The sequence below is a fragment of the Acipenser ruthenus genome, chromosome 14 (genome assembly GCF_902713425.1).
Source record: "Acipenser ruthenus chromosome 14, fAciRut3.2 maternal haplotype, whole genome shotgun sequence".
NCBI lineage: Eukaryota > Metazoa > Chordata > Actinopteri > Acipenseriformes > Acipenseridae > Acipenser > Acipenser ruthenus.
In genome coordinates this window covers 20380363-20407794 of record NC_081202.1, presented here as the reverse complement: position 1 = coordinate 20407794, position 27432 = coordinate 20380363, and the positions used below count along the sequence as shown (strand labels likewise).

The 27432-nt window shown below is 36.8% G+C and overlaps 1 protein-coding gene across 10 annotated transcripts in view; it reads right to left on the bottom strand.

Annotated features, from left to right (window-relative positions):
- Positions 1 to 3631: 3631 nt before the first annotated feature.
- The window catches only part of LOC117419846 (kinesin-like protein KIF21A), a 60348-nt gene continuing 36547 nt past the window's right edge, over positions 3632 to 27432 (bottom strand). For 2 of the 10 annotated variants that reach the window (XM_034033115.3, XM_034033116.3), the window contains exons 12-36: positions 26885 to 26929; positions 24751 to 24826; positions 24329 to 24437; positions 23561 to 23749; positions 22697 to 22896; positions 22463 to 22570; positions 22044 to 22112; positions 21786 to 21943; positions 20917 to 21064; positions 20186 to 20380; positions 19363 to 19464; positions 18030 to 18195; positions 16725 to 16745; positions 15879 to 15936; positions 15288 to 15342; positions 14469 to 14680; positions 12678 to 12797; positions 10530 to 10565; positions 10124 to 10257; positions 9190 to 9364; positions 8826 to 8990; positions 8457 to 8574; positions 6266 to 6436; positions 5505 to 5704; positions 3632 to 4876 (exon numbers count right to left, since the gene is read on the bottom strand). In XM_034033115.3, the coding sequence (XP_033889006.2) occupies positions 4783 to 4876; positions 5505 to 5704; positions 6266 to 6436; positions 8457 to 8574; positions 8826 to 8990; positions 9190 to 9364; positions 10124 to 10257; positions 10530 to 10565; positions 12678 to 12797; positions 14469 to 14680; positions 15288 to 15342; positions 15879 to 15936; positions 16725 to 16745; positions 18030 to 18195; positions 19363 to 19464; positions 20186 to 20380; positions 20917 to 21064; positions 21786 to 21943; positions 22044 to 22112; positions 22463 to 22570; positions 22697 to 22896; positions 23561 to 23749; positions 24329 to 24437; positions 24751 to 24826; positions 26885 to 26929 (3124 nt within the window). In that variant the 3' untranslated portion in view covers positions 3632 to 4782. Of the gene's footprint in view, positions 4877 to 5504; positions 5705 to 6265; positions 6437 to 8456; positions 8575 to 8825; positions 8991 to 9189; positions 9365 to 10123; positions 10258 to 10529; positions 10566 to 11419; positions 11549 to 12677; positions 12798 to 14468; positions 14681 to 15287; positions 15343 to 15878; positions 15937 to 16724; positions 16746 to 18029; positions 18196 to 19362; positions 19465 to 20185; positions 20381 to 20916; positions 21065 to 21785; positions 21944 to 22043; positions 22113 to 22462; positions 22571 to 22696; positions 22897 to 23560; positions 23750 to 24328; positions 24438 to 24750; positions 24827 to 26884; positions 26930 to 27432 lie in introns of all 10 variants that reach the window. The other 8 variants (XM_034033118.3, XM_058986069.1, XM_034033119.3 and 5 more) reach the window with 6 other exon arrangements.

The window sequence follows — 27432 nt, the reverse complement described above, 5'->3', positions numbered from 1 at the left end:
TCCCAGGTGGTGGACACTGCTACTGTACCCTTGAGCAAGGTACTTTACCTAGATTGCTCCATTAAAAACCCAACTGTATCAATGGGTAATTGTATGTAAAAATAATGTGTAAAAAAAAAAAAAAAAAAAAAAAAAAATGTAATTGTATATAAAAAATAAGGTGATATCTTATAACAATTGTAAGTCGCCCTGGATAAGGGCATATGCTAAGAAATAAATAATAATAATAAGTATAATTGAGATATATGACATGTCCACCTAAGGTTATCCAAACAAAAATCCATTTAAATTATAGTATAAACAAGGGACATTGACCTAAAGTGTCGATTATCATTAGAGCTTGTTGTGAAGACATCATTGAGAGATATCAAGTGTCCTTTTTGTTACATTGCAGCCTGACATTACTGTTGTTTTCACCTACTGTACAGTATAAAGAAACATAGACAGCCCTGTTTGATTTTAACCTTGTTGCATTAAAGGCTACACACAGCTTACTTTTGCCTTTTATTCTTTGGAATTCCCTGCCGCATTTTGTTTCACTGTTAAAATCCTGCCTAGAGGCATTTCTTAATTAGTTTCCTTGTTGCTTTCAGTTTTATCTACAGTATGGGAGGTTTAAAGATCTGAAACTAATTTTGTGTTGATGGGAAGGCTTAAGCAGTGGCGGGTTTAAATGCTGCCATCCTTTGACTCTATTCAGTTCAAAACAGACATCAGCAAGACAATAAAAAAAATGCAGTGGAATGATGTCAGTTGGTTTATTATGTGTAGGGTGGTGGTAAAAAACCTTTTTAGGCTGTTTAAAGTAAAGGAAACAAAAGTACTGGGAATTAGATTTCCCCAAACCACTTACAGATTGGCACCTACAGAATTCTGAAGCGTGCTGTCAGTGCCAAAGCTCTGTCTGATGTTAAGAGCACTCCATTCGCAGCTTTTCAGCTCTGAGGCCCTGCAGTGAAAATAACATCAACTATGAAGCAATCCATTTTAAGATATGTAGAATCCTAAGAGAAACATATTGACTACACGTCTTTATCAAGATCATAATGAAAACTTCTAACCGAAATGTTAGACAAAGGTCTTGACCAGAAGGATTTATCAAAGTTCTAATGAATTTTGTTAGTTTCCTGTAGTATTTCTACTATCTTACAATCGAGTGTTTTATATGTAAAATCATTGAATTATACTATATAAGTACAGACAATAGGAGTATGATTCCCATTTAAGGGAAAGAGTTTTCATTTTCATAGTCTCAGTTTTCTCTCTACATGTACAGCTGACTTTTTGAATTACATTGTAATGAAAATAGTACATATTTTAGTGAATGTTCTAATGCAGTAGAAAGAAAAAACATTTGAACATTTGAAATAACAATTCTACCCCCACATATACAAACACACAGATCCAGTCATTCCCAATCCTTTTATAGTACAGCGATCACACTGACAAGACATATCTCAATCCACCATCAAAGAGCTCCACATACAATGTGCTTTTTACAGAGCACCACCTAATAGCTGAATATTGCCACAGTGCTATTATTTGCATTGAGAACACACATTACAGTAATGCCTCTATTGTCTGAGCTAACTGGTATTTGCTTGTATACTAGAAATATTACTGTTTAACTGTTAATCTGACATTACCAAAAAATACACCACACTCATTACAATATGAACCTGCTGTGCATTTAAAATATATAACATACAATATTGTACTGTTACAGTGAATATAAGAGATAGTTTGCTGGTGGCACACACATTTTCCATTATTATGGGGCACAAACAGCATTGCACACAACATGACAAGGTTACCAGGGCCCAGGGAGCTGTTAGGATTAGGTGTTTGTAAAATCAAAGTTAAGATAATCAAGGTTTTACTGTATTTTATTGAAAGGAAATATGGATGTTTCCTATGCCTATTAAAGATACTAAATGCCAACTTGCTAATTATTTGGAATGTTACAAATGGCACAACACTGTCATCTAGTGGCACTATTAAGAATGTATCCTGTATACCATTTGAACACACTGTAAGGATTGGGGACTAAAACAGAGACACAAGCCATTTTAGTTGTTTTCCATTAAATTGTTCAGGGTACATAACATGCACTTTATGTTAGCTGTATAAAAATCTTAAACACTTATACACTTGCAATTTTCATGTATCCATTCTGAAAGAAACACCTGTGCAAGCCTATCAGCAGTATTATAACACCAGTGGTTTTACACACAGTAAATACAACCAAATTCTTTGTTACTCTAATATAAACACTTTTAGTTTGTTATCATTTTTCATTGAGCTAATATTGGATTTAACAAATCACTATATTTCCCTGTTGCCCCAGATTCTAATTCAATGCTAACATTTTCAATATACAACTATTTTTTGGGAGGCCTTGCTATAATCATTTTTATTCCCAAGCATTAAAAGTTTTTCATAGTTTTTTTTTTTTTTTTGCATTACAAAAATCACGGAATCTTACCTAATACCGTGCCTTCTATGGTCTATGGTCATGACTCTACGTTGTCTTTTGAGGCACACATTAGAAATGTCTGTAGAGTATCTTTTTTCATCTATCACTCGCCTTAGATCATCTTTGTCAATGTATAAAGCAACAAACTCAGTGCACATGATAGCCATACACTCGGTGTGCACGGTACTTGGGACACTAAGCGTCAGAATGCCCGGTGCTCTTGGTGCACGGTCATAGCTGTTGCACACGGTACTTAGTACCCTGGTGCACGCAGTGCCCTTGGTGCTTCGGTACCTTGGTGCACACGGTGCTTAAGCGCTCCCGTGCCTTGCGCTTTGGAAGATTTGCCCCAGGAGGATGGTCACAATCTATGTGCGCGGTGCCTGGGTGTCCAGCATGCCACTTGGGCAGTCGGGATGAGACCTTTTGTGACATCTGCAAGGCTTTTCAGCCCCGGGTGCTTCGCAATAGGTTGGCTAGGGTCACATGGACGGACGGTCCGTCTCCTGCGGCTGAACCATCAGCGGCCCTTGGGACCCCAGTCCCCCAGCTCCTCCGATTGTCCCAGAGCTCCTTGCAGGATATCCCCTGCGTGCAGGCTCGGGTGTCGACTCCTCATAGCCACTTCCCATCTCCACAAGCGTGACGGGTTAAGCGCTCAAAGCAGACGAGGGACATAATGGACCTCAAGGCACAGATGGCCCAGGTCCTAGAGCTCCGCCGTGGCCACCCCCAGTACGGTGTCTATTCGAACTGTAAATAAGACCCTATTTGATTTATGGCAAATGAGAAGTATTTAAATGGAAACACATCAATACTTTAATTAAGATTTCTTCTGGAACGCAACACTTATGCTGATCAAGGACATTTGGTAGGATGTTTGGAATTATTTTAGCCAATTCTGTTCTTATGTATACATGACTGACTCGCCCTATAATGTAACCTCCTCTAATAGACTAATCTTAATATACTGCATATAGTCAGAACTAAAATGAAGATGACAAGCCTTGTTTGAAAAAAATTTCAGACAGTTAAAAAACAAAACAAAAAAAAAACAAAAACATTTTAGCTCATAGCTATTCTCAAAATGTAGGTTGTCATTACAGAGCGTGTCACTTCTCTTTGATTCCAATAAGAAACACAGAAACTTTAGGCTTTAACAGATAACATTTATTTCACACTGAATCTGGCAAAACAAAATGTTGCTTTTTTTTTCCTGGCGCTGAAAAAAAAAAGAAAAAAACCCCAAACATTCTCATTACATAAAGCTTTTCAACGTGGGAAAATCAAACCCAAAACTGTATGAACTTGAGCAGCTGGATATTACCCTCCTATGGTCATTATCTACAGTCTACAGCATGTCAACATTCACACAGGCACAGTGTAATGTTTCTTCCCTTTATACTAAAATCTATATACAGCTTATATCTATGCCAGGTAAAGTTCTTGTCCAATTTGTAAAATGTTGCAAAATAACAGGTCAAACGCATTCAGGATAGTTTCAAAATCAGCTCAGAAAAAAACTAAAGCAAAAAAAGTTAAAACAATGTTGAACACAAAAGTGACATTTAGACAGGGGTTGTTATGAAGAAACAGTACATTTTTAAGACAATAAAATACATAAGCAAAAATGCTGCTGGAGTTGTATGACATGAAACTCCAGTGGATCGAGTACTGGAATGTAACAGATTAGTAGCCTGCTGAGGACTAAAACAGTTTTACACACTTTGGTCACCCATCATTTTCAAACACAAAAGCACATCTTACAGATTTCAGAGCTCTATGCTTATTTGCTGAGAAATAGCCACTATAAGGATATTTCACTTGACATTAAGCTGTTCCCAGTAATACATTTGAATATAACTTCTTTTTAGCCAGACCTTTGAAAACCACACGACTTATTTCCCTCCAATGAAGACCAGCTTAAGGATAAAAGAATCATGGATTCCCAAAGGTCTGCTTTCACTGCACAATTGCTGAGTAAGCATTTCCTTTCAATTCTGTATTGATTGCTGTAAATGCTGCAAAAGCTACTACTACTTATAGTGGTCTGCTGTAGTTACAACCATTTAGTCTGCACACAGAAACTAGTGTCGGGAAGCTGGAGGAAGAAACTAGAAGTTTTTTTAATTGAATATAGATTCCTTGAAGTACAGCACTGAAGAACAGTAACACTTATTCAGTAAGCAGATGGGTTTCAGTTGTCTTCATTCCAGTTATCACAGGTTCCTCACTGTCTCACAGCAAAGTGCATAGAGTGCAGCATGCCTTTCACAGTATCTTCAGGAGGTCTTCCTCTTTCCAGTTTAGTTGCTGCCGACTTCATCGGTTGCGTCTGTAGCATCAGAAGCCTGTCCATCGAGACTGCCTCGGGCTCGCCATATTTTCACTGTATGATCACTGCAAAACATTAACAGGATTGATTTTAAAATGCTATTGTTAACTTATAAGGCTCTAAATCAGGGGTCTCCAACCCTGGTCCTGGAGAGCCCCTATCCAGCAGGTTTTATGGTGTCTTTACATCATCAGTGGCTAAAGATCTGGAACACCTGTTAATCTTGACTAGGTTCAATTATATTTAGTTTATATTTAGTTTTGTTGTTTTTAGTGTTATTGTTCTAAAGTGTTCAGCGCTTTGAGATGCCTGCATTTAGGCTCTATACAAAATAAAGATTATATTATTATTATTATTATTATTATTATTATTATTATTATTATGGCATTCAAACTCATTATCAGAAATAAGCCATTTACCATCTTAAATTAAATCCTTGTACAAATAGGTTCATGAGGAAACTGCTGCTAGATTTTCATTGTTATCTGCTATTATTTTTTATTTGGTTATGGTACTAAACACCAGAACATAAATGTGCCATGTGCATTTTGAAGAATCTTTTTTTTTTTTTTTCTGTTGCCGTTTCATCCACTCAACGATATTTAAGACACTCAAATGTGTGTCTTTTATTAAAATACGTAGTGGCATCACTACCCATAATTAATCTCTATTACGTTACTGACAAATACTCACTCTGATGCTGTAAATATGTTGCTGGAGTTGGTGGAGATAGCATTTATAGGACTATCGTGCCCCTTCATTTCCCCCAGTGGTGAAAACGTGTCTACATGCCACAGCTTGAGGACACCTCCTCTACAGCCACTTAGAAGAGCAGGGCAGCCAGGCACAACCCCCAAAGCACAGACCCAGTCTCTGTGGGCATTTGGAACTTGCTGGAAAAAGAAATACTAGTTAAGAACAGACTCTAATAAATGTATTTATTATTATTTTTGTAGTAGGTTTTATTTTTTTATGGGAATAGGGTAAAGTCAACGTGAATTGATTAACCATTTCCACAGTGTTTCAGGTGTTTATTGGCTATCCACCGATTTAATTGTATCTGGGGCGTTTTATCAGGTTTTATCAGTTAAAACCAAAAATCAGAAGCCCTAAATATAAAATACAAACCCAGCATACAAAATCCACTCCATAATCCTGTTACTGAAGCCACACCACTGAAATTCTGACTTTAAGTGAACAATGCATAAATGTGTGGAGGAGACTGAGCTTTTTAAAAAATTAAGCCAATAAGTGTTATTAAAAATATGTTGCAACTGTAAACCACGAGATTGAAATCTAATTATTATAGTTACAGTATACTTTTAGATTGAGATGTATTTTAAGGTAGTATTGCCATCTTTCCATTAAAGAAACGTATGCCTACACTCATTTATCAACATGCGAAAAACCTAGCATTTAACACTTCAAGAAGTTCTACATTGTAGCCCTCTAACCTGGAGGAGGTCTTTGCGAGAAAGGTCCCATTTCTTAATGCCATTGTCTCTGGATCCACTGAAGAGGCTGTCTCCCTGAATCACCAGAGACTCAATTCCATCGTAATGTGGGGGCTCAAAGTTGTGTGTTGGGCTGACTGTCCCCAGAGCCCCTTCTGTTACATCAAACATCTGGAACAAAGAATACTATTTTGTTATTATCCTTTCCTGAATGCCTGTTCCCTTCAAAAGTCAGCAGTTTGTGTATAAAGACTGAAAGGAGCTGTTCAAAACACATAGGAAATGTGAGACAAGAAGCTGTTTACTGTCTACTCACTGTAACATGCATTATGTTGACTTGATTACATAGCTTGTACTGCTCCCATTTTGATATTTTATTTTAAAACACTGAAACTCAAAATCAATTATTGTAAGGTGACATTGGTTTTATGTTGGGAAATATTTTTAAGAAAAATAAAAAACTGAAATATCTTGCTTGCATAAGTATTCAACCCCCACACATTAATATTTGGTAGAGCCACCTTTCGCTGCAATAACAGCTTTAAGTCTTTTGGGGTAAGTACGTACCAGCTTTGCACACAGTGTCGGAGTGATTTTGGCCCATTCTTCTTGGCAGATTTGCTCCAGGTTGTTCAGGTTGGTTGGACCGCAATTTTCAAATAGTGCCACAGATTCTCAATGGGATTCAGAGATCAGAACTTTGACTGGGCCATTGTAGGACATTCACTTTTTTGTTCTTAAGCCACTCCAATGTTGCTTTGGCCTTGTGCTTGGGATCATTGTCCTGCTGAAAGGTGAATTTCCTCCCAAGCTTCAGTTTTTTAGTGGACTGAAGCAGGTTCTCTTGCAGTATTTCCCTGTATTTTGCTCCATCCATTCTTCCTTCAATTTTAACAAGATGCCCAGTCCCTGCTGATGAGAAGCATCCCCACAACATGATGCTGCTACCACCATACCTCACTGTAGGGATGGTGTGTCTTGAGGCATGGGCAGTGTTAGGTTTGCGCCACACATAGCGCTTTGAGTTTTGGCCAAAAAGCTCTATCTTGGTCTCATCTGACCACAAAACCTTTTCCCACATCGCAGCTGGGTCACTCTCATGCTTTCTGGCAAACTCCAGACGTGCTTTCAGATGGTACTTTTTGAGTAACGGCTTCTTTCTTGCCATCCTCCCATACAGGCCAGTGTTATGCAGAGCTCTTGATATGGTTGACTGGTGCACCATTACTCCACTCCCAGCCACTGAACTCTGGAGCTCCTTCAAAGTGATTGTTGGCCTCTCTGTGGCTTCTCTCACAAGTCTCCTTCTTGTTTGAGCGCTGAGTTTTGAGGGATGACATTTTCTTGGCAGTGCCTGGGTGGTGTGATGCAGCTTCCACTTCCTGATTATTGATCCAACTGTGCTCACTGGGATATCCAAACACTTGGATATTATTTTGTACCCTTTCCCTAATCTATACATTTGTATTACTTTATCTCTAACTTCTGTAGAATGCTCTTTGGTCTTCATTTTCCTTCAGATTCACAGCCTGACCAATGATCCTTCAACAGTGGGGTTTTTAATCCAGAAAATGTGACAGCAACTTTAATGGTTCACAGGTGGAGGCCAATGGTAAGGTAATTGTGTCCTCGTTAGGGCAATTTCTTTCATCGGTGTAAACTGGGAGCTTCCACAGCACAGGGGCTGAATACTTATGCAAGCAAGATATTTCAGTTTTTTATTTTTCTTAAAAATATTTCCCAACATAAAACTAATGTCACCTTACAATAATTGATTTTGAGTTTCAGTGTTTTAAAATAAAATATCAAACAGAACGAAATGTCAATGTACCATTTGTAATTCAGTAATACGAGAGAATTGGTCAGGGGTCTGAATACTTTTGCAAGGCACTGTGTGTGTGTGTGTATATATATATATATATATATATATATATATATATATATATATATATATATATATATGCAGTTCATTGACTGATCTACGAGTCAAATTGGATATCATAGTTCCACAGTGACCCAAGTTTAAAAAAAGTGGTAGTTTACAGATTACACGTTTTGTGCTTCCTCATAACCATTTGATAGAAAGAGTCTTGCCTGTATGAATCGATTTACTCACATTACACTTATAGTTTGAAGAGGTCTACGCAATTCTTAGCTATACAATTGATTTCCAGCGTTGTTCTTCCCATACCTTTATGTAATGATCTTTTGACCCAGTAATGATTAAATCCTGTCCATTCCCGGTCTGGTCAACAGTAAGACACATGACAGGTCCAATATGACCTGTCAGTTTGCCTGTAGACAGAAACCTAAGGAACAAGGAAAACATGGAAAAGGGACTCGGATCAGATCTTCAACTGACCCACTAATTGTAACAGTATAACAAACACATTAACAATTTAGTTGCAGGGAGGAGCTGTTAAATTATTGTTCCTTATAGTTTACCGTTTAAACCATTTTATTCCTTTTTAAATTCCACTCTCAAAAAACAATTCCCTCGATCTTTAAAGGCTTACAGTTTGTTTAATTTACTTTGCATTTCTGTTTTTTGTCGCCTCACCTCTTGAGATCCCACATTCTCACTGCATTTCCTGCGGAGGCATATAGGAAAGTGCCAGTTGGGTTCAGTGCAATTTGATTGATCTGGTTTTCTCCAGCAGGAATTGTAACAGTCCTGTGAGTGCTGGCCACACAGGCATCTCCGGGTGTCACCTGGCCTGAAGAACTAGAGGAACATGCAGATTATAACCAGCTTTAAGAAGCCAACCCAGGATCAAATCCCCTGGTGAGCTCTTTACTCCCCAGTATGTGCTCTCTTAAAGGCCCATCTACCATTTTATACTGGAGGAAATCAGTTGCATGTTTCAGTACTGTATTTCAATTAGAAGCTTAGTAAAATCAGACAATTCAAAGCCGATACTTACGTTAGAGTCCGTATACATTTAGCAGAGTCTCTTATATCCCACACCTTAATATAAGATGTGGAGACTGTGAAGACCAGGCTGGAGCAGTATTTCACAGATACCACATTGTTAGGGTGGCCTCCAAGAGACATTATTTCTTGTCCAGTCACCAAATTCCAAACTTTACAAGTGCGATCTGGAGAGAAAGAAACATAAACAATAAGGCTAACACACGCACATCAAACAATATCAATGATATCATTGTTCTAGTAGTTTCTGTCAAGCTAAAACTATCAAAATGTCTACTTTACTAATTATTTTATCTCATTTTTAGCTTTTTATCATTTTATTACAAAACTCAGTTTATTACAGGGTGTTGTTCCAATTATAATAACAGAGGTATAATCATCTTTAATTGTGTGTAGGAGCATCCTGGGAGCACCCATGAGACCCCTTGATGCGCACGCTGGTCAACCTGGTTCGAGGGATGAACCAGTTGCATGGCCACCACTTTCATGCCACTTGTAAATTCACAGAGATCCTTCTGCTTTCCTAAGATTGTTGCTGAATAGTGGATCACAGCTCTCACACAGCTTATACATAGTAGGTATGGTGGATCACATGAACACATACTTCTGCATACATTGCTGTGACGGGGTACAAAACCAGTCCCGAATGTGGTCGAGGGATAAACTAGGTAATTAATAGCCAGCGAATCCCTCGGCCACAACATAAAAACAAGCATCTTTGGCTGAATGGGGTTAGGTGTGTTCAGAGGCGGAACGGGAGTCGTGGGTAGGAGAGAAATAGAAAGAGAAGAACCATTGCTACCCGTGCTGGTTTTACACCGGCACGATACTTGTTTGTTCCATGTCTGTTTTGTTTGACAACAAAACGTTTTTTGAAGTTGAATAACCTGCTTCAAAATATTCCCCCACATGTTAGCACTTCTCACCTTTAGATCCAGTAAAAAGCAGATCATCTGTTGAATCTACACAGAGAACAGCTTTAGTGTGTCCTTCAGCTACATGGATACATTGCAGAGGGGTACTCCTTATTTTTGAAGCAGGGAATGGATTGATTACACCCCTAATGATAAAACAAGATCAGACACATTACAGAATATGCAGGAATCATCGAAACATCTAAATTCCAACACTGGAACTCACTTAAGCTCTTTTAAACTGCATCTGCATGCTGAGTGTAGGTGTCACTAAAATCTCTGGATGCATCTAGAAATACCCATGTACAGTACATTACAGCCCACTAGCCACATGCAGCAAATCATTCTCACACACTGGGAAAGATAAAGGTACAAACACACAAACAGCAAGGAATGGCCAGAAAAGAAAATAAAGTACCTGTCTACCTCCGACAGAGAGGAATCATTTTCAAACCTACAATAAAATAGCAGTGCGATTGAAAGGGGAAAAGGCAGAGCCCATCAAACAAACTGACGTAATGTGTAATGTATAATTTAACAAATCACAATGAAAGCAAAATATTAAGATGTCTGTTTAAAAATAAAACACTGAATAATACAAAAAGATTGGTTTGTTTTGCTGGTTGAACGGCGCTATTAAAAAATGAGGCCAATTTCATACTAAACACTACAGATAATAGGCACACATTAGGGTCTCAGATGTGGAGTACTTAATGACTATTTTTCAAACTAGCTCGGTATGTTAACTGCAAGCATTAAGAGACATGGCACTTTTTGGGGAGTTTAATTAAGGGGCTTGAAACCTAAATGATAAGAGAAAAAAAAGACAAGTAAATGAGAGGAATGAAATTGACAAAAAACAAGGATTAACCAAAAGCAAACAACATTTTATCTTTACATGCTGTACACAGGAGGCATTCTTCATAAAACATCAGCAATCTAGAAAATGCAAAGAAAATATTCGCCAATAGTTTATGAATATGACCTTGTATATGTAAGGCACCGACAGGTTAAAATGGCTTTCAATGGCTATAAAACGCGATTTTTTGATGTTTTTTCTCTTGAATACAGAAAGTAGTCAGGAGTGAAGGGTTCTTGTTGGTTTTTACTCATTGTATATACTACAAGGCTATTGGTATAACTGGAATAAGAAGGGGGTAAAAAAGATTTAGATTTATAGCATAATAAGAGAACACATTATACAAGCAAGATAAAAATGAAACAGACTGTTTGATAAGTGTTATTACCTTATATATTTTATAACTAAATGTTGAAGTTACCGTTTAAATATTAATAATATTCTCTTACTTATTCTGTTGAGCTGCTGACTTCCTCTGAGAAACAGTAAGGCAACTAAAAACATTCTTTTCATTACGCGGTCGGCTTGGAGGAGAGGAAGGGGGTGACAAACTGGCTTCTGAAGTTCCTGAATCAGAGCTACAACACAATATTTTAACTTTTTGGATTTTCAGAGCAACAAATTACTCATTTTCTCCACATACTGTAGGCTCCCTTTTATGAAGTAACAACAGCGTATATTTGCATAGGAACAAAGACTTCCCACTTCTTGTTGCTTCTGAAGTATCAACTGGATTCATAGGTAGTTATTATAAGAGAAAATCTGTAGGACACATAGCTGGTGACTCAAAGGGCCCAAGCTCTCCAGATTACACTTCATTGTATTATGTATATTTGAAGTCACTGTTTACCATGATACTCACTTCATTTACTTTTGACTGAAGACAAAACAGAAACAAATCTACTACAGTCGTTTTTGATTTGACAATGTGAAATAATACATTGTTTGTCCAAGTTTTACCTAATTACTGAGGATATAGTAACAAAACCTTTTTTCAATGATTCTGTTAGGAGTAAGTAAGGGGTTAGTTTGCCAAGGTTAGTTGCAGAATTTTTGGATTGGGTGGTGACGGTGTCTGTGATGCTCATGAAACGTGGTGGATGCACAGCATCAGAAGTTCTCTCTCTAGGCCCATAAAAATCACTACCGTGTCTTTTTCACACTGCCTTCAAATTTGTGGTGGGTTTATACTGTAACAAAGCTGAAACTACCAACTTTTCCCCCTTGTATCCTCAGCCGGATTCAAACCAATGCCTCCAGGAGGTAAAAGGAAAACTATTTCATTTTTTGTTTTATAAAAGAATTTTTATGATGGATTTTTTTTTTTTTTTTTGTATTTTCATTTGCATCAGGTGAACAGGGACTTGCAAGTAAAAACAAAAATCAAAACATGACTAGAAGAAGCAGTAAAATCAGACAATGAATGCACTTTCAAATGTTTTGTATTCTTTTTTTGCTTTCCAATTGACACATGCTATGCTCTTGAAGCAGTCTTTACAGAATATCTACAGTTTAAGTTTCTAATTTAATGTGGTACATTCATGTTATGATTTGACATTTGGGGAATCAAACTCATGCAAAGCGCTTTTGTTTCCATTAGTTGCCACATGCTTTTTCTCAAACTACATGTCATTTATGGAAAGACTAAACTTGCTATTAGTACACACAACTGGGTTAGTCACTAGTCTGCTCAAGTATACTTCTTACAGTTTTGTTTCCTTGCTCTTGGTTTTGTCCACTGCTAATTGCCCCTTGTCATAGATCTTTCTTCTGGTCAAAGGTGATGGCTCAGGGGCTCTCTTCTCTGTTGTCAAAGACTGTCTGGAACTAATGCAATATTTCATTAAAAAAGCAATTTTATTGTGCAAAGTAAATAACAACTTCAAAATCATCAAATAGCAATTTGCAGAACGTTTGTGTCCCTGTCACATGTTTGAAATGTAAATAAAGTTGTGTGTTCAAAGACAGAAACCGGAGCATAGTCAAATTTCTTGTAGCTTGTTAGGGCGGCTCAGCAGATAATGTATTAAATGTTAAATTGAATAATTGTTTTCTGTGTGAAAAAGGACCGGTAACAAATGGAGTACAGTCAACACCAGATTTAGCAGGCTATATAGCTGAGCTGCTCTACTAAAAACAACCAAGCTTTCATTTGTGAGGAGAAGCTGATTGGCTTCTGTATCTTTAGTCCTCTACGGCAGAAGGTAGAGAGAGTTCAGTGGACAGCTGAGCGACCCTGAATCTCCAATGTTACTCACACGTTGCTAAGAATTAGAGTGTATCAGGTTGTCATGACAACTGAAAGTATAGCTTAGTTAGATGTTCCTGCTGCAGGCACCCCACATGGTGGATAACCATATTTCACTTGTGAAAGGCAGCCACTTGTTTTGTTAGGTGTTTGAAAGTGTTTATTTTGTGTTTTTGACAAACTTCTATTCTGTAACTGAATAAACCTGAGCGCCTTTACACAGAAAAACTTTCAAAGCGGATCAGCAGACATGCATGTTTAAGAAATATAGTTACCTGTTATTACTTTATCCCAAATCATAATGACTGATCTTCACCAGGCTTGCATTTTCTTTATGGTCCAGTAACATTTAATACTTTTAAATATTTTGTTTTTAACCAACACCATCATTTTTTTTTTTAAGCAAGCAGCAACTGTGCCAATTTACTGAGCAATATTAAAGCACATAAGTGGGTAATGATATTCAGTGTTCGTCAGTAAGCCTAGTATCTTGTTTCAAAGTAATAAAACTGCCACCAGAGGTTCATGCAATAAGCTCATGGAGCCAGGCAAGTGTTAATGCAGTACCAGTACCAGGAAGGAATCATGAGCTCATTTTATTTATTTATTTTAAATTTACTGTCCATTTGTATGAAACCATATTCAATACAGTGTGCCCACTTTAAACCAGTTACAATGCAACATGGTCATGGCTCCCTTTTGCCCCACAATGCCACTCTCAATATAAGGCAGCACACAAATAGCCTGATCTCATAACTATGGCTATGACAATAAATTAATTATGTCTTTAATTGTGGAAAAAAATATACCCCACCAAAATGTGTTCTGAATCTGTTTTTTAAATGTTAAATCCCCTACAGGTTAAGATATAGCATTGCAATAATGTCTAAAAAAATGTAATATTTAGGGATGCTAAATGCAAATAAGCAAACTTTTTTCAGTAGCATATACTAACTTTTTTAAAAAAAATTTTAAATAAAATTAAACATAAAACCAGAAATCTGAAATAATTTGCCACATCATGTTAAGTTTTGTATAATGCAAGGAAGATATTGGTATCTTCCCAATAATAGGCCAAAGTGAAAAATATTTAATGTCATATTGATTTTATAATTTAAAGATATCCAGATATTTTTTTTTTTTATTGTATTGAAGCAAAACTGTTTTACTTAAACACAGAGAATTAAATCTGCAAGAAAGCTGCAACATGCAAAAAGCAGAGGTAGTTAGTACAGTGTAGCCAAACTTACATGCTGCCCAGCTTAGAAGGCAAGCCAGATGGTGTAGGCATGAGCTCTTTTTCCCTAGCAGATGCACCAATATTCTCAGTGTCCCTCCCAGTCTCTTGCCCCTCTGCTACAGGCATTAGAGGTACAGAGAAGTCCCCTGCAGAAGTATCAGAAGGTGGTTCGCTACTGTCGGCATAGAGCAACTCCATTTGTGTAGTTGTCCTTCTTCGCGCCTGCAATACAATTTAATAGGAGAGTGTATTTTTACATCAACATTGGATTTGGTGGTTGTACAAACCAACATTTATACACTGTAGTGTTCATATAGAAATCTTTATAAACAAGCATGTTCATGACATACAACCCTTGCCACGGCCTTGTATTCAAAATGAGTGCTGAAGTATCAGAATCCTGAAAAAGTAAATCACCATGATCTACATCCACTGTATGCACAAGTGTGACAAAAACACTCCCATAATCCCCCAGATTCTGATACACTTAATAACTTGAGCTAAAGAATGTCCCTAGCAGGTTCCAGTACAACTAGATAAGCAGTCTTCCAGCAAAACAACACTATGCAGATGAGGATAATAACTCAATATCACAGAATACATCGATACAAACCCCTGAGACAGTTCACGTAAGTAACATTAAACTTGTGGACACAAGGAAAAATCTGAGGAGGTGGTATTTGTGGTATGGATACCGTACCCCAATTGTTGTTGAACCGTTGTTCAATTGTGTAATTTATAGTGCACAACCATGTTTATTTATTTATTTATTTGTTATGTATTTTTAATTTTTTTAAATCTGGACAAATAGATTTCACAAGTTGCATACCTTATTTCTTGGTCTGGATTCCCCACAGAGCTTCATGAGGTCAGATGTTAATGAACTAAAATAAAAAGAACAATTTGGAAAAACACTACAGTTACCTTAATGCTACGAAAAGTATAATAAATACATCCCCAATACTTACATACATGTCAAAATGTAAGTGTGACATACAGTATGTACAGACAGACTTATAAACACGTCCCTCCATACATCTCCAGATTGTGACACTACCAATAACCTTTGTTAAAGAATCAACCTAAGTTTCACCACAACTCAGTAAGTGGTTTACTAGTTATATATTAAACTCTACACTGTGACGTGCTTACATACAGACAGACGCATCCAATAAATCTTGCCTTCAGAAATAAACATACCCAGTGGGGTGGGGGTGGGGGGCAATAAGTAAAGCATTCGAAATTCTAGGGATCCAGGATTTAACAAATAAAAAGCCTATTTATTTGTTTTGGAACAAAATCATTTGGCCAGCTTTCCATGTCAAGTAAACACATTTTTTTGTGCATGATATTGTGGGACTCTGCGTTATGGAAAGTACTTTTTAGTACTTATTTTTTATTACAGAATTAAAAACGTTACCTTCCTTCTGTAGCAGGGCTGTGGGCTGATTCATCACTGCTGCTTTCATCTCCATTTTCTGGTCAATTGTAAAAAATACAATTTACAATTTACAGTTACTAGTATGTAATCTTTTAAAAAATAACTGGTTTACTGTACCATAATATATAACTTAAAATTGAACCTACAACACCCTCATTTTTGTAGCAGAATTGAGATCCAAAACATTTACTGAACTTAATTTACATAAAACAGAGCCTTCCTGATACTTTTGTTCCAGGTTGAACCTGACCTGATACTTAGTTTAGTTAATACTGTTGTAGTAGAAACGTGCCACAGGCATTGTATTTCCCTGCATTGAGAACAATCCTTAGCAATCAGAATTATTCATCACAATGGCTGAAAATAAGCTGACATTTTTTAATGCAAAGAAAAGTAGCATTGTAGCGCAATCTCATAACACTTTACATAAAGCAAAAGAGCAAAAAGGGGATAACATCTTTGAATTCAAAAGAATAAATTGAGTTATAAATTCTGAACTAGTGAAAGTGCTCTGGGAATTCTTAAATGCATAGGGTTTAAAACATTAGTATGATGTATTTGGAATGTGAACATGAGGCCATCTCTTTAGACAAGCAAACACATTCCATTTGCACTGCAAACTGGGTATTGCTGATGACTGTTAACATGTACAACTAAAAATGGCTCAAGTACAGAGCGAGACCTTAAAATGGAAAGTGGGTGGCAAGTTGTCAATGGTAAGCTTTGCAACATAACATTACATGCACATTTTCATGTTATGGAGTTTGGTTAGTTTGGGAGCCCATGCTTTTATGCATTACAGGAGAGGCTTGTTTTTATACTTACCCACTGGTATGCTACCTAGTTCTGTGTGAATTCAAGCAACAGGGAAACAAAAAGCAACACACCAATCAAATCACATCCTCTAAGAAAAAAAAAACAACTAAGGCGACAAGTAACTTGAACCATAATAGGAATAGATGCTGCAATAAGTGAATCAACTCTTCAGCTCAAATGTTCAGTAACATGTGGATCAAATATAATTATTGTCAGAATGCTAGGAAAAAAAAACACCTGAAATAAGGTGTCAAATTACCTCTTCATCATTAAATCTGTATACAACTGATTAAATCAAACAGCACTTAGGCTTGAGCAAAGATTCTTCTTACAAAGACATTGCCCTTATGTTAAAGCTACTGCATATTCTGAAGGGGACTTTAACAATCTATTTTTGCGGCTGAAAGTGGATGTCTGTCTATCCTTCATTAGGAGGTAACTGTGATACATTCCTCCTTAAATTTGATTTGTACACCATTCAGTGCTATTCTCTTGGTTTAAGATAAAGGGTTACAACATGTTATAATTAGGGGTCTACTTAAATCGCGGTAAATTTACGTATTTTTCACGGGTATGTTGCGGAATAAAATTAGGATTTCGCGGACCTGTTTAAACATTAAATAAACCTAAGTAGACAGTATTTCAGAACACTATAAAGCCTAAAAATAGTGGTACTAGCTTCCTTAATAAAACAGAGTGCTGTCATTTGTTAAAGGCAAGTATGCGGCATCCCCCTGTAGTTGACTTGCCCATACATTGAGACTGCACGTTCTGCACACACTGAATTGGTTGGAAGTTAAGGCAAAGCTTTGCCAAGTTATACAGATGTGGATATCGATTAGAAACAGCTCCAAAACTCGGTTACACAAAGGCATCTGGCATACCTTAATAAAGTCAAAGTATGCAGCACGTTCGTTGTCATGTTATTTGTCCCATCCAATAATTTATTTTATTAGTAAAGGGACGGCGAAGGAATCTACAGAAGGAAGATACGTAGTTTGCGTCGCTTGCGTTGTGCAGTAGTTCATTCAAACGTTTTTTGTTTTTTTTTTCCTCTCCGTACTTGTTTGTATGCATTGCCCCCTAAGAGGTGAATTATGCGGTGACCCCTCAATTTCACGATTTCTGCGAAATCGCGATTTAGGTAGGTCCCTAGTTATAATTGACCAAAAAGTCCAGATTTACAGCATTTTTGTTTGACACAAATACAGCATCTATTCAAAAGATTGCACCGAGCAAAGCAATCATTGCACTAGTGAAACATGCAATGAAACGACGTGCATTCCCCAAAAGATTTCACACTGCGGAAACTACCTTGCAATGCGTTACCCAGCAAAGCATCCAGTTCAGGGTTAAATTCTGCCTTCTCCTTCAGCATGTGAAACAGGAGCTGGTTCTGAGTAGCACTGTTTATCTCGGTTTGCTTTAGTCGGCCTTCCATAACCTTAATCTGAGATTCCTTCTGGGCTGCTTGAAGACCCTGTGAGGTAGGGTGAATAAAAAGTATGGTGAAGATTATTTCAGCCAGCATTTACAAAGGACGTGATTTCCATTTTCCTATGCTACTTTTCTGAAAAAGATTAGAGATCATACTAAGGGGTAGATGTACTAAGATGGTCCAGTCGCAGCGCAAACATACCGCAATTTACATTTTCGTTGCAAAGTATACATTTTCTTATATGTACTAAGAGAAAATATGTTAATGAAAAGAGCCACAATATACTAATTTAAATATTTGTCTTCTTAGCGAGCTCTAAAGCATTGCGAGAGTCGTGCGACATTGTTCAAATAAATAGCAGGAGTTGAGTTGTGGTTGGCTCAGAATGAGTTGGAGGGATTAGTGGCGCATGTGTGCAGTCTATTGCTCACGCTGGGAAAACCAGAAATGTCATAGAAATGTGTTTTCAAGGCTTGTAAGTACACCCTGACTTTAGTGAAAATTAGGTACTTGGGTGTTCATCTCAAAAATACATCGAGCACAACTGGCAACACACGAGAAAAAGCGGACTGAGAAATGCCACCAACAATTGCGACTGTTTTAAACATGCTTTCAAACGTTCTTAACAAATTGATTCAATTGTAAGTGTCGCAATTATCGACAGCTTTAGTACATCTCATTAGAATATTTGAGAACCCTCATGTGCACTCTCTCCGTCCCCTTTTTGCAAATGTATGCAGGAACGCCCATAATTACATATTCATCTAAGGTTGAACCACAAAGAAAAACTGCTGCCGCAAAGCATTCCCTAAAAAGTTGCTAACAGCATTGCACATGTTTAGTACATTTCACCCTAGACTTCCGACTCGTTTGCAACTGGTTTGCGACTATTGCGACAGGCACAACACTTTAGTACATCTACCCCTAAGTGTTGTGGGATTAATACAGAAGTGTTTTCTTATAGGGTTGATTTTTTATCCTCCGTATTAACATCACTTAATACAAGTGCAGGGCAGCCACTATTTAGATCATTAAAACTGACCACACTTTCATCTAATTTTATAAATACGTTTATTTGTAGTAGATCATACCGCCAACACCTGTTTTAAATAAAATGCTGTTACAGGATTTGCAGTATACTGAAATTCCTAAAAAAAAAAAAAAAAAAAACTTTAACAGTGTTGTACTGCATTATAAAAATAATGATACCTTGTTAATAGCCATTGAAAGGAAGTGATCAAGGAGATAGCGTGCCTCTGTCAAAGTGCAGGAACTGATCACTGCTGTAACATCAACCGTGTCTCCTTCTTCCTGCAAAAAAACCCAAAACAAACAAACAAAAAAAAAAGCATTAGCTAATTACCTTGTAATTCCAGACACACACACACAAAAAGCACAGTGCACAGTCAAATAAAGGGAAATTTCCATTGTGGAAAAACAATATTAGTTGCATGTAAAATACATATATAGAGAGTACATGCATACAATATGAGTTAAAATGAAATCCCACTTAATAACTTCTGTAACCCAAATGCTTCTTCACTGCAGGGTGTTTTGAGAGTTATTCAGAGAAGTCAAACCAGACAGCTGTTAGCAAACATACACTTCAAGGTCATTATCGTTCTGACCCGAATTCATAGCCAGGTTGTGAGAAGGTGAGTAAACTGGACTGAGATTCCCTGATTCCCTGATGCAACTTGGAGACACGTTACAGGAATGAAATTACCACAGCTCTCTCTGCTGGTACTGTAGGTACTGTAACTCAAATGATAAAGTGTTCCATAACCCTGGTATGACATGCAGATTTACTGGGGATAGTCAGTATTGTCCAAGCATAGTAATATTTTACAGAAACAATTAAATGAAACTTTGACGAAAGACATTTGACAATGAAACACTTGTTCAATTTCTTTGTAGTAGATTCAGTATTTAAAGTTATGGATTTAGTGATTTATTTATGTATTTATTTTAATTACAAAACACATGCACACTCCTGGGTTTTCTAATCCGTGTTCAGGTATGGTTAGCTTACCTTTGCCTCCTCCATCTGCATTATGTTGGCTTGGCAGTCTGAAATGCTGTCATTGATGTAATCTATATTTGCAGTCAGTGATTCCATCTCTTCGTTTAGAGAGAGTACTGCTCTATCTGCATCAACACCCTCCGTAGTAATCTTATCTCTCTTCTTTGAAATCTTTTCCCTTCTTTTGGTTAGCTCTTCACGTTTCTGGGAGGCAAATTCAAAACACAAAATAGCATTATTTTTGTATTTAAATATATACAAAATGTAATAAATGCTGTATAATCATTAAAAAAAAACATGGTTACATACATACATGCTGAAAACAGTTTCTATAATGATTTATTTTTTCTTTTGCAATATCTAGACTGCCTATTAGAGTAGGTAGCTTCAAATGTTCTTACGTTTTTATGATGTTTGCAATAATTTTGAGTGGCTCTTATTGCAATTGTTCAAATTATATATAGATAGATAGCTAGACAGATAGATAGATAGCTATAAAGTCTATATTAAAGTGTTTTCACCTTCAGGAGCAACTTCTAGTTCCAGCCATAGACATATGTATCATTGGCTGGAGCAGCCAAAGTGTCTTTATAACAGTCTGCTCCATGGTTGGGAATTACATGTGATATCTGCATTCTGATTATCTGTACAAATCCATTTTTACAAACACCCACTGGTTCCAATTAGTTTTGATAACAGAGGCATTACTGTAGACGGGTTTGATTTTGTGGTATTCATACCGTTAAGAGGCGGTTCATGTCTGCTTCCATGTTAGCAATAGTCATTCTCTGCATGATGATATCTGTCATCCTGCGCTCCAGAGACTGCCATTTCATCCTTGCTGCCTTTGATGAGTAAACGCTTACAAATTTCCTTTGATACATCTTCCTGCAATTCAGAAAGACTCAGTTTAGCCTGTCTTCTGTTTTTTGTTTTTTAAGGTAGGCAACCATTACCTTTTCAGCCTAGAAATCAACTGTCCGTTGATCATTTCAACTATTATATTCTTCTCAGGGCATTTTTTTAGGGGGAAAAACAGCTTTTACAATCCATATGACAGTGCCCAACAAAACGTATTAACTGTACTGTCTAAAAGATTTAAAGACTATTGAGCATTCATAGGGTCATGATATAACTTAATATTTTAACTGCCCTAAAGCCTGACTAAAAGTGGCATATGCTTTTTCATTTTAGATTCTGCATCTACATCAAAAAGGAATCTATTTTTCTATGCGTTTCCTAATGGCCAATTTCTTCTCTAGCTGTGAGTGGTGTAGAGTGAAGCAGCAGCTTGTTGGCTCACAATGCTTTCCCAGGCCAGGCCACTACATGGACTGAACCACTACAGTGCAAGTTTCAGCTTTCTTTGCTACCTCAACTCCCACTAACATGAGAAAAGAGAAAAAAAGGTGCTCTGGACTTAAATTACATTGCCTGTTTGATTTGCATATACATGCAGGCCAGTAATTTAAACCTGAATCCCTCTGGACATCAGACATCCACTGGGCATCACCAAACCAATCTAACACGTCACTCCAGCTCCTTAGATCATTGACAAGTCTGTCTCAGTTTAAACTTTATTCAGACTATCTCATCACAAACGCCTTGCCTGGTTCCATTAGATGGCGCTGTCAGCCCTGAAGCTTGCATCCTGCCTGCAGGAACCCGCATTGTGTTTGAAGCAGGATCCTGAACAGGCTCAGGCAGACTCAGTTTCCGATTCACTTTTCCAGACACGGGTCTCGCTTGTCGACGTAGGGCCGTCACCTTTGAAAATGAATGCAAATTGGATTTTAAACATCTTCATATGCCTGCTATGTAAACCCTATTGCGCTTAGCAAAAAAAAAAGATCCTGGATTTCCTCACCTCTTCTGTTTTTCTGCGGAGAATTAACTCTTGTTGACGCTTCTGTGCTTCCAGAAGCCGTAGCTGATGCTGTAAAAAAAAAAAAATTGTGCACACAGTTAAATCATTACCTCTAATCAACTAAAATGGATGGATGGGGTAGGGACTGTGAAGGGCCATGTCTTTTTTGTCTTGTCTGGTCTTATTCACTACTATGTTAGATGTACTTGTTCTGTTACAGGATGTTCTACACATTCTACAGTGAATGGAAGACTGTTGATTGTATAAGCCCTCACAGGATAGCCATTCTAAAAATGTTCTATGAGTATTTACTGTTTTCTACCTCAAAGTAAAACTATTTATGGCAATCTTTTGAGCTCTGGGATACAGAATCATAGTGGATGTGCAACCAAATAAACCAAATAAAGCTCCATTATTACTTCTTGCTTTCGCTGATCCTTCTTCAGTGTGGCTATCTCTCGATTTCTTCTTGATTCTACCACCCTGTTTTTTTCTTGCTCTTCTCGCATTTGCTTCATTAGACGGACCTTAAAAAAATAAAATAAAAAAAAGAATTCTATTAAACTAATACGGTCTTATTAATACTTCTGCAGGTATCGCCATCATCTAAACAAAGTTAATTCTGTAAAGCAAGGTGTATTTGGGGTTTATACCTTTGTTTTCTTCATTTCTGACACATCCTGCTGCAGCTTCTTTAGCTGCTTCTCATACTGAGATTGATTCTTCAATAGCCGGGCATGTTCCTTCTGGGCTGAGTGCAACTTTTGCATTTCTTTGTTCATACTACTCAGTTTCTTCTCATATTCAACCTTGATTTTGTTTGCTTTTTCTTCAGAATATGTCTCCATTGAACCTGCAGAACAGTTTGATGAACCTTTTTCTAAAAACTATGTATTACTTCGCTCCCAATAGCAATATATTCTGTACAAATAATATTAAGTCTGAAAATAACAGCCATATCTCATACATTTTAAGATACTGTAGTCCTTTGAATTTAGACACACTTTTTAAACCAATTTTCTCAAAAATGGCCTGCGTCTTAAATTTGAATGTAGTGATGCGTGGATTAAAAATCAAAAGATGTCACTGTCAAAAGTACACAAACAGGAACGTGACTGACTGCCCGAGAAAAGAGGGACAAAAATGTTTCTGCCTGATCTCGAATCAGGCATCCATTTTCAAAGAAACGGGAGTCATTTGTCTGGGAGATGTCATGTAATAAAAGAGGACTCCTCCAACTCGGAGAATTCGTTGTTATTACAGGCATGTTAAATTTGCCAATGTACAATATGCTTTACCAATACGTCTTGGACGAGTTTGTAGCATTTCATGGTAAAAAGCCATTCCTTTGTATAAATGGCTCTTATATGCACAACTGAGGTTGTATTTTTGTAAATGCATCTTTATTTGATGGTTTTATTTTTTCCTCAAATTGAGGGTGAGAAATTTGGTCTTAAATTCGAAGGAATACAGCACATACACTATTACATAATTCATAATGTTACAGATTAACATACCCATATTCTGCAGAACACGATCCCTCTCTAGTTGGGTGTCCAGGATTTTGCTCTGAAGCAGCATTAGTTTCTGTTCATACTGCTGTTTTAGGGTATGAAGCCGTCGTTGGCTGTTTTCCAGTTCATCAATTAGCTTCTGCTTAATAGCAATCTCACATGTGATATTCGCCAGATCTGCCTGAAAGTTGGCTGTTGAGAGAGTTATAACTTCATATACACAGTTTCAATAGCATCATCACTGTAATAGTATAGTATTTACTCAATAATGGCATATATACTTTACATGCCATGGACAGTGAAAGCACACCACACTGACTCAGGATGACTTGTAGCTAATGAAGTGTTTAAGATACATCAACACATTTTCATTACTATACAACAGCATAGTATGTTGCAATGCCATTTGTATTTAAATCAATACGCATATGCATAAATTAATAAACACTAAAGCAATCAATCAATCTATTTTATATAGCGCCTTTCATAGTTCACCATAACCACAAAGCACTTTACAAGATGCAGTAACAAGAAGAAAATCCATAATACTTTAAATACGAAAGCGCATGGGGGGGGGGAGGATATTTCCACTTTTTTAGCACACTATAAAAGTGTGTTTGTTTATTTTGTGTATTACAGAACCTTAATTATTTGATACCTAGGCTATTTTAAACTCATTGAATATAGTTGTAAGCTGTGAACATCCTGGTGCAGTATAATGCACAGTGTGTGGTGGTATTTATAGTGTACATACTAAAGTAAAGCAAATACCTTTCTCATCCAGTTCAGAGTCGGAGTCGTCTGAACTTTCTTCTGCATCCATGTCATCATCTTCCTCATCATCCTCTTCCTCTTCATGGTCACTGGCTTCTTGTCCTTCCTGGATACATGACAATTACATATGCAGATGTAGGCTTGACTTGTGCATGAGAACTTCCATACTTCATGATTCAAGATAGTCATGCTCAGGTTTGAAACCTCCCTGCAACTGGCCCTTTTTTAGTACCCTGACAGAATATGTAACAAAGCAATACATGTTGTTGTTTAAAAACAAAGGGGCATTTCCAGATTTTCTGTTCTGTTTTCTTGATAATAGGGGTTTCACTGGGTACTAGCTAGTCTGGTTTATGAAAACAGAGCCATTATTTGGCAATATCAACCCCCTTTGAAGAACCTTTAATAATGAAACCTACCATTTCTACTTCTTCTGATGCTTCCTTTTCACCCCTTTTATCTTGCTCATTGTCAGGACACTCCTCTTTAATAACACTGAAAAATAAAGATGCTAATTCAGCTACCATATAAACTGTTACAACCAGATGATGCTCTACAGTTTACAAACTATTCGAAAAGGGCTTGAAAATAAGATGCAGTACTATCATTTACTATCTATTATGTTGTTTGTTTGTTTAAACAGTATGGCCTTAAAAGATTAACACTGTAAACCACACTTATAACTTAGACGTTTTGTAATCCCTTTACATTAAATACGTAACCTTATGTTGCAGATATACCTTTATGCTTGCTTTATCATTAAACAATAGTGATTTACTATGAAAGGATTTCAAATCTTCAAAATATATAGAGTAATAAAAGTAATATACATTAAATCTGAAAATATACAGTAAGTCTCTTTGGTCTGTTGCAAATAATAACAAAAACCACACAAACCAAATCAAAATATAGAATGTGAGATTAATTTAGGTCTAAGAAAAAGTGTTAGTACAGTAGATGATTGTGGTTGCTGTGTAAGTGCATGATTAGTTCATAGTTTAATGCAAGTGATACAACTAAAGGCTACTACTACATTTAAAGCAATGCAGGGGTAGCTACCAAGTCACATTTTTAAAACCCACTTACATAAAAAATGTACTGTACAATGCATTTCACATACATATTTAGCAGAGGTAAACATGATGTGTGCTACTATAATGCACAAAATATTAAAAAGATTATACCTGTAACACACAAAGCAGTCTGGAATGGTTTTACAAAGGAAGGTATTATTGGAATTGGAATATGTTAAAGGAAAGGAATTTCAATGTTATTAGATTATTACAGTCTTTTGTAAATTTGAAATCACTGACTGGTCAGTGTTTTGGGGAAGAAAGAAATGTTACTCATGTAAACCACTTTTAACATGGCTAATTTGTACAGGAAATACAACTAAGTAACAAATACAGTGCTACCCTGTTATAATGCGGTTGTCGGGGTCCATAATTAAGAGACTGCATTATTTGTGTTTGGCCTTGTAACGACTATTGGTATTTTTTATTAAAATAATTTACAATGCCAACAAGCCAAATTAATACTGTAGCGTACGGGGGAAAATGGCGACACACACAATTTGCAGGTACTTTAATCCACGGTTTACTGGGACGATTATTCCCGGCCATTAGCCTGGCCCACACCAAAAACAACAAACAGTTTTGCACTCTCATAGGAGCACATTCACTCAGCATCTTGTCTCTCTTTAGCGCAGTGCATTTTTTTTCTAGAGCAACCCTCTTGAAGTCAATCTTATCAAGAAAACATCTTAGTTTTTCTTAGTCTTTTAGCCATCAACAATGTAGATTCTGCAACATTTATAAGTTTTGAAACTGCTGCTTGAGTTTCACCTTTTCTTACTCTGTCCACTGCATCGAGTTTCATTTTAAATGAAAGATTTTCGTTTTTTTGCTGTCTGCCATGCTTCGTACTGTATATCTGGAACGTTCACCCAGCATTTGCGAGTCAAATTGCATTGTGTGGGAAATGGGAGCCACGACCTTACCATCTTATAACCGATTCCACACTATAACAGGTCATGTTATAACGCGGGGTAGTACTGTATACATTCTGAAGAGCTGGCGTCATAGAATTGATGCTATTCTAACTGGAATTCAGTGTTTATAAGCAATAAGACACAGGTGAATGGAGGAAGATGAAGGTATCAAGCATACGATTTCCATCCCTAAATTAAGAGTGATTATGCTTAACTTAATCTACTGGTACATCCCCTTTTCCGGCCCAGATCAGTAGCAATATACTTTACATTTATTGCCAATATAGTGGATATTGTTTTATACCAGATCAATTTTCAAATCCTCTGATTTTGTGTGAATAGATCTATATCATTTGGTTAAGTTCTTTTCATCCGTTTGTACTATGAAAGTGTTTTTTTTAAATTAAAATGAATAATAATAATAATAATAATAATAATAATAATAATAATAATAATAATAATAATAATAATAATATAAGTTGCTAGTGGGATTTCCTCCATGTGTGGCAACTACCTGTTGAAATTAAACCTGCATTAGAAAAGCTGGAAGAGATTTATCCAACCTTTCTTCTTCTTCTTCTTGTCTGCTTTCCTCAAGCTGCTGAAGCCTTCAATGTGAGAGCAGTGCAGTAAAGGAAGGCATTCAGGGCAAAACCCAGAGAGCACACAAAGCAACAAGAATGTAGAAAACAACACATCAGCGTTGGGACTTCGTAACAACGACTCTGCCATGCAAAACTGCTTGAAGGTTTATGAACTGACATTATCAATTCACTACTTATTAATAGCAAAAACAAAACAAATGAATAAATGACATTTCCTCAGGCCTGTAACAACATGCGACAGTAACAATAGTTTGGAAATGGTGGCTTTTACAGAACTTCATACGGTTAACTATGGAATTTAAGTGAAAATTGTCTATCCATGAATTATACAGTAAGCTTGGCTAAAGCGTACTTCTGTTTTAAGAAGACTAAGGCTATGTCCACATTACATAACTGATCTCGAGAACCATACTCAAATACGTTATAATTACAGCTTCTGTTTTTCGGTTTTTATTAATTTCATTTTTCGCTTATTTTCAGCTATTTGAGTTTTTTTTCGAGGCTTT